The sequence below is a fragment of the Lactuca virosa genome, chromosome 4 (genome assembly GCF_052849685.1).
Source record: "Lactuca virosa cultivar CGN04683 chromosome 4, Lactuca_virosa_CGN04683_v6, whole genome shotgun sequence".
In the NCBI taxonomy this organism is placed as follows: Eukaryota; Viridiplantae; Streptophyta; class Magnoliopsida; order Asterales; family Asteraceae; genus Lactuca; species Lactuca virosa.
The window spans coordinates 481,726,712-481,734,519 of NC_136429.1; the positions used below are offsets into that span (position 1 = coordinate 481,726,712).

Sequence of the window (7,808 nt, forward strand, 5' to 3'; positions counted from 1 at the left end):
ATTAAAATAAATATAATTTTGTTATTAACTTTAAATTAGTAATTCTTATACTAATTTACAACTACATAAACAACTACATAATGAACAGAACTTCTTTCCTATTGAACCACCACTAATTTTGTTTTTTCTTTATTTCTGTCCACTATCCCATAAAAATGAGAGTAGTCTATTTTCTACCACTTCATAGAAGAAACCACGTGTATTAACTCTAAAATCGATTGGTGTCATACGTACATGTCCTCTAACCACCGCTTTAATTCTTATGACCTTCCACATTCTTCCTACCGCGTTCCATCTCTTTCTTTCTTCCACAGAAAAGCCCTAGCTCGATCCGTTCCTCTCCAATCACTCGGACAAAACACTGGAGAAAAGATCTGCGAGAATCACCACCACTATCGTACTTTTCCTCCGTCGGTTCTCTTTCTTCCTTCCGTTATTGCTATTCGGCTTCCTACTTCCGGTTCCATCCGGACGAACGTGGGTTCAACTAAGAATCAGGTAGTCGGAGTACCGGAGGTGTTGGGTTTGTTAAGAATTACTTTTCCGGTGAACCTTTAAACAGGTAACACCACCACCGCCTACAGCGACCCTTCAAGACGAGTGGTAAGGAATCCGGAGGATGAAACAAAGCATCATCCTCTTCAGAAATCAGAAGAGTAAGTAAAAAATTACATTTTACATCTTTTTCTGTATGTTCTTCAATAGATTTGTCAGGTGTTTAGCATCCTATATCTTTCCTTCAGCTGCTGTTGTTTTCAGATGTTAGTGACTTAAAAAGGTGCTCAGCAGGATTGGAATTTTTTTGTTCAAACTTGGTAGATTTGACGATGCACATCAAGTGCTTGATGAAATGCTTCAAAGAACCGGTAATATTAGTTCTACTCTATCATCCATTGCAGTAGCTTCCTTCAATAGCACTTATTTATGAGAAAACTTACTATAAGAAAACTTACTCTGTTTCGATCGAATTGTTGATACTATTGATTTGCTGAGGAAGAGACACTGGCCATGGTGATTTGATTCATGGCCATTTGCCGTACTTTATGCTACATGGATGATTGCTATCGTACCCAGTTTAGATTTCCTTGATGCCTTCGTAATTTTGGAGGTTTGGTTGTTCTCCACATATTGGTGATCACATTTCTTATTATCTTATGAAAATCTTTTTATAGATTTGAATATCCACAACCAACATTCCAGGAATAAATGAAAGAACACTGCATGGAGCCCTTCTTTTTTGTTAATAAAGCTATTCTCTTTAAACTGCAGGTTTTTTTGTGTGGGATCTTTGTGTCTACATGAGTATTGGTATTATAGTGTTTTCACCCTCTTTATGCTGTTTATGTTCGAGTCAACAATGGCCAAAAGTCGGTTGAAGACTTTATCAGAACTTAGACGTATGAGAGTAGATTCTCAGGTGCTAATGGTCTATCATTGTGGGAAGTAAGTTATTATCTATTTATCTTTACAAATTACAACTTACAAGTTTTAGTTTTACTTACACTTTCTATGTTACCATGGTTGACTTATTTTGACTTTTGTCATGACAGGTGGACAAAGGTAACAGGGACAGAGCTTTTGCCTGGTGATGTTGTGTCCATTGGCTGTGCTGCTGGTCAAGATGGAGAAGAAAACTCATTCCCTGCTGCCATGCTGATCCTAGCTGGCACTACTATTGTAAATGAAGCAATCCTAACTGGCGACTCTTCCCCTCAATGGAAGGTGCTTCTCTTTTTTGAAATTCACTTCCTTATTTCAAAAATGATTTATACTTTATACTTTATAATATTTTTCTACTTTATGTATACAAATTACATGTTTTTTCAGGTTTCAATAATGGGAAGAGGACTAGAAGAGTGTTTGTCATCTAAACGAGATAAAAACCATGTTCTTTTTGGTGGCACAAAGATATTGCAGCATACACCCGATAAGGTTGGCTGCTTAGCAATTGTTTTAAGAACTCGATTCGAGACAACTCAAGGGAAACTCATGCGCACTGTTTTGTTTTCAACCAAGAGGGTAATTCCGTAATTTTGGTACATTTTATCACCGTTTGGTTGATAATTATATAACTGTATATATATATATATATATATATATATATATATATATATATATATATATATATATGTATATATCTTTTAATGTAGGTTACTTGTAACAGCTGGGAGAGTCGGTTCTTCATTTTGTTTTTAGTTGTTTTTGCAATTATAGCAGCTGGATATGTACTAAAAAAGGTATAAAGCTCTCAACTTGGTGTTGAAATTTGACATCTATTAGTGTTTTAAAGGTGTGAAGTTTATAACTGTAATTTTTTAATGATGTAGGGGTTTGAGGACCCAAACAGGAGTAGATACAAGCTTCTTCTGAGCTGTTCTTTAATTATATTATAACATCTGTGATTCCTCCTGAATAGCCAATGGAGTTGTCAATAGCTGTTAATAGCTCATTGATTGCACGAGCAAGACGTGGTAGATTTTGTACAGAGCCTTTTCGTATACCATTTGCTGGGAAGGTGAGCACTAACATTTATTTTTGTGGTAAAAATTAAAATTGTATTTTTAGTCCCTGTGGTTTCTTCATTTTTATGGGTATGGTCCAGTTGTTTGATATTTAACTTCTGGTTCCCCAAAGCATAGTTTCTTCACACTTGAAGTCCTTGACTTGACTTTAGAAATCCGCTTCTCCACTATTGATTTGCCAATCGTCGGTCTAGCCTGAGGCATGGTTGTCGGCCTAGCTAAAGGCTCAAGGAGCTGTTGATTAGAATTGATATTCAGTTTCAGTCAATTTACTATACATAATTACCTTTTTATTTTTGTATTTCTTCTGTTGTGCATGTCACTTCTGATGATGACTTCCCAGTGGGCATTATATGGATTCTCATGTATCAGGAAATAGATTCAACAAAGTCCAAATTCTGTCCAGGTTTGATTATTCACAGTACACCATAAAGAAAACATATAAATTTTGAGATGTTGGAAAATACATGCCTACCAATTAATAATGAATGATATATAAAGTAACCAATGAATATTTGACTTTCTCCATATATAAATCCGATGTAGGGACTTAAATCTTAATTCATAGAGTAAGAAGTGACTTAAGGCCTTTGAAAGATAAAGGTACTTGGATGTAGTTATATTATGATACTTAACTATTTCAAAATACAGAATACCTTGGTTTGGGATCGTATCAAACAATTTGGAAGGTCAGGAGCTTTCATTTTTTAAATTGCTTTACTTCTTACTATTTAGTCTCATTTTATTTTTTTTTCTGTTAATTCAGGTGGTTGCAGCTGATACTGATAAACTTTTGTGTAGATATTTGTGTTATACCAGTAATAAAGTTCTATAACTGAATCTTGCTATATCCACAAAGTTCATATAAGAAATACAAAAAAAGGAACACACATTCAAGCTTGCTTCTGTTCTATTAAGTTGATTAAGGTTAGGGGCATTTATGTAATTTTATACTGCTACTATTGTTACTTGAAAAATAAGTCTTATGTATCCTTTGGTTATATTTACTTGCAGCTACTGCTGCGATCCAAGTTGATAGCCTCCAACCCCTACAACTCCAACACCCGCAACGCGGGATTCTTCCCTAGTTTATTATAAAACGTTGTAAGTATTTTAAATAAATGATAAGCATTAGCAAACATGTGTGTACGAAATTACTTTCGTAATGGATTTATGAGTATCAAATAATAGATCTCATATTATTTTATTTAAAGTCGCATCATTTCAATAGTCGTTGCCCGTGAAAATAAAATTAAACTCAATTTAGATAGACATATTTTATGTGATATTATTTCAATGAAATATATCTATAGGTTGTGTGTGAATTTGAAATTATGATGTAGGTTTTATATTTAACATTTTATTTATACCTTTATTATTTTTAATGAATTTTAAAACTATATTTTGATACATGTTTTATATTGAATATTATATTTAAACTTTTAATATTTTAAATTTATTTTAAACTATCTATTTTCAGAAAAAAAAAATATTATTATAAAAAGAAAAATTTAATAAACTTTTTTTTTTTGTTAATTTGATATTTTATTTGGATCTTATATTTAAACTTTTTAACTATTTAGAAAAATAGGTTTTGAATATATTATAAAAATTATGTTTTGAATTTAACTTTATATTTAGATTAACAAACTAACTATATTATAGTGAAAATAAAGAATTAATATTGAAATTACAATAATATTGGATTTAATGTATTAATTTAAAAATAAGTTAAAAAGTTGGGAGTTTCAAATGAATATAGTTGAATAAAAAATGCATTTATTATAAGTATAGTAGATGAATATATGCGTGTTGCGCTGAATATTGTATACTATAGTTTATATATGTTATTAAAAATAGTTATGTCGATATTATTGACTTTGAAATAATATTTTTTTTTTACATTGTAATTACTTTAAATATAGAATAAGATAAATATATATTTAAACTAACTCATCTCAAGAGCGTTTATTCTTGGATAGTATATAAAATTTCATTAACTTTTGATTTATTTTATTATTTACTATTAATCAATTTGTATAGCTATCTTTTAGAATTGTATTATATTAATGATAAATATCCAAACATGCTTTTGTTATCTAATAATAGTAGTTTGATCTATCATTTTTTCCTCATAAAATATATCAATAAATATTTTCTTCCGTTCACCTACATAAATAAAAATTGACAATCTATATGTAAAATCAGTTAACTTTGAAAAAAATATATTTAATTACATATTTACATAGAGACAAATTTCAGTAATGAAATCATTTTACCTACAGAATATCGCACCACTAAGTATACTTCATGTCATTTAGGCATGATAGTAATGTGGATAAGTCAGATTCTAGGTTATCGGTTTGATGTTTGTCACTTAACCGAACCGTATTACTTCAGTTAATCCACTTTTTGGTTATTCGGTTCCAGTTTGAACAAATTCGATCTCGTTACTCGAATAACACACTAAATTTAAATTGTTGCATTCGTCTTCTCTTACTCACGTAATCTCATCAACTTGTTTAATATCATCTTGGTTATTATATTTTGGCAGCCATTAACATGGTCAAGATTTGCAGTCACGTACATCGAATCATGTGAATATATCATATATCATATATTAATATATAGAGATATACTATATAGGGTGAAGCGTATGTAAATACTTATTTGAGTAAAAATATTAAACCACCCAAGTCACGTGTTTTAATGAATTAATTAATACAGTACTATAACTTTTTTAATTAAAAGTAATTATATAAAACAATCATCACATTTTAAACCTATAACATATTTATTCACGTGAAAAAAATTAAGTACACGTGCTTAATAAAAAATGCTCTTAGAATGACCAATCCTATCATTCTACTCAATTGGAAGAAATAATAATTAGAATCCTAATTAGTATCTAAACATAAAAAAAATCTTTTATGTAGAGGAATATATTGTTGAAATGTATTACCATTCTTGATTTTGGTTTCACTAGAGATGTGAGAAACAACCCATGAAAACACACAAATAGAATACAAAAACTTCATCAAAAGTGAAAAAAAAAATTAATAATAAGAATAAAAAGACTACATATATTAAATTAATAACAAAATATATTACAAAAGAATCCAAAAGTTTTAGCGGCAATATATCCATTGGTATTCTGTGGAGGGAAATGAAATTATGCATAGACATAGGTAAAGAGATATTATGATGAAACATTGAGAATGTAATGACCATGAAATACCATTAAGTATATATAAGTTAAAAAACAAACATGATTTAATCAATTTGTTTCATAAAATACCAATAAGTATATATAAATTACAAAACTTTTAAATGGTTGTTATTAATTATGTGGAAAATGAAAATTTTGGAGGTTTCAAATACATATGGTGCAAGAAAAAAATGTCTTATAAGTATATATATATATATATATATATATATATATATATATATATATATAAGTTAAAGAAAAATAAAAATAAAGAACTATTATGCATAGGTTTGATCGATCTGAAAAGAAAAAGACACACACACAAATCATGTGTGGCTATCGATCGTAAATAGAGAGGGAAAACAAGATACGTCAAACGAGGACTCGATATTTAAGGTTCATAAAGGGGACGAGAAGGGCTAGAAAGAGAGTGTGTAATAGAAGGTGAGCTCGAAGAGTGAGATGGGTGGAACAACATTAGTACGACTTGTAAAGGAGTATTTTCGTTGGCATCAACTGGCGAAGGTCGCAGTGGTAAGGTTCTGACCACCGATGATCATCTCGAACTACCCTTCTACTTGGTTTCTTGAATAGAAACAGAGGTACAAGTCAATTAATTCTATGATTTAAGACGTTTGGTTATTGAGGTCGTTGTGCCTCCGGTATTATGGTTAAATTGGAACTGGAGCTTTGGAATTCTTGTTGATTTAGAGTATGGAGGATTAAAAACCTAAAATTAGAGGTATGGTTTGTTAGTTCCATGAATCGGTTATTGGTGAAACTAGGGTGTTAAATGGTGTTGATATGTTGTTGGAATGTTAATAGTTGATTATCCTTGTTGTAGTTAATAGTCAATATAACTTTAATATCCATAATAAAGTTGGAACTAATGGTAATTCTATTAGTTGTTATTTTTATGTAACTACAAAGTATGGCCAAAATTATGAAAGATTGACAAGATGTTGTCACGTTTCCTATAATTTGAAACATAATCGTAATTATGTTTTAATGGCATAATGTGTAAACTGATGGAATATGGCTAAATCATATATAAGTAAAAACCTCAAGTTTTCCTGGAAGGATGGGAATTGACACATTAAACAAACATTATGTGTTTTATGACTTGTATGAAATATGAAAGTTAGTTATCTAAATGAAAATATATTGCCTAAATTGAAAATAAAATATTAAAATGTAAAAATTTGGAAATCTAAGTAGTGGCATGAGTCTAGAACCGTATCAAACAAAGTGCGTAAAGTGAATTATAAACACATGTAAATGCCTTACAGGAAATATGTTGCTATTATTGGAATATTTGATAACAATGTTTGTTGAAATTTAAAGCATACACGAATGGATGAGGTTTTAGGCTTGGAGGTGTCGAGGGGAGCGTAGGGCATCCCACCACCTTTTCGTGAATATAAAGTTCATCGGAAACGGACTTAGAATGAAGGATTTATGACTCTTTGAAGTTATTGGCGAAAATGGACCCTAATGGAAATAAATGACAAGGAAGGACCATGCATGCAAAGTGGAAGGCGCGTGGGTACGCCCAGCGTAAGCTGGGTTACGCCCTGCGTAAAAAAGGAAATGGTCGCGGGTGTTGTTGGCGTACGCCCAGCGTACATGATGTACGTCCAAAAACCCTAATTTTAGGGCCAACCTCTATATAAAGAACTTAATGGCTAAAACCCTAGCCTCCTTATCTGTCCCCCAACCTCAGAGACAACCTAGAACGCCTCATCCCCTTATTCTTGTGTGGTTTTAAACTTAAGAAACTCATTTTGGTGGTGTAAGCTTGGAAGAGGAAAAGAAGAAGTTGGCAAGGAAGAACTTGGGAAGTTGGAGCTCATAGATCTGGGATAGCATCATCCTTTGGGACTCTTTGGAGGTATAAAGTTCATAACTTTACCTAAGAATGCTTAGATCTAGTGTAGTTTGGTTTTGGAGTCATTTTGGTCCCAAGAATGGACCTTTATGGTGAAATCTCGTTTGTGAGCTTAGGGTTGCCACCCTCAGAGCTAAAAGGGTCCCATAAGCAGTAAAGTCTCCATCTTGAATGTCTTAATGGGTTCATG

The 7,808-nt window shown here is 31.5% G+C and overlaps 1 protein-coding gene across 7 annotated transcripts; it reads left to right on the forward strand.

Moving 5' to 3' along the window:
- Positions 1-201: 201 nt before the first annotated feature.
- On the forward strand, positions 202-3,729 carry LOC145109240 (putative manganese-transporting ATPase PDR2). Of its 7 annotated transcripts, XM_079046366.1 has the most exons (12): positions 203-656; positions 744-866; positions 998-1,131; positions 1,270-1,443; positions 1,551-1,722; positions 1,828-2,019; positions 2,151-2,237; positions 2,328-2,515; positions 2,866-2,928; positions 3,069-3,211; positions 3,289-3,449; positions 3,537-3,729. In XM_079046366.1, the coding sequence occupies exons 3-8, from the start codon at positions 1,055-1,057 to the stop codon at positions 2,391-2,393; spliced, it is 768 nt and encodes a 255-aa protein (XP_078902492.1). In that variant the 5' UTR covers positions 203-656; positions 744-866; positions 998-1,054; the 3' UTR covers positions 2,394-2,515; positions 2,866-2,928; positions 3,069-3,211; positions 3,289-3,449; positions 3,537-3,729. The 7 variants fall into 7 exon arrangements, with proteins under 7 accessions (XP_078902494.1, XP_078902492.1, XP_078902490.1 ...); XM_079046368.1 differs by having other exon boundaries at positions 202-656; positions 744-1,131; positions 2,165-2,237; XM_079046364.1 differs by having other exon boundaries at positions 744-1,131.
- Positions 3,730-7,808: the final 4,079 nt, after the last annotated feature.

Coding starts and splice junctions, on each gene's coding strand:
- LOC145109240 (XM_079046364.1), top strand. CDS start 1,055: ATGATTGCTATCGTACCCAGTTTAGATTTCCTTGATGCCTTCGTAATT. Junction 1,723..1,827: donor ACTCTTCCCCTCAATGGAAG/GTGCTTCTCTTT, acceptor ATGTTTTTTCAG/GTTTCAATAATGGGAAGAGG. Junction 2,020..2,150: donor TTTTGTTTTCAACCAAGAGG/GTAATTCCGTAA, acceptor CTTTTAATGTAG/GTTACTTGTAACAGCTGGGA.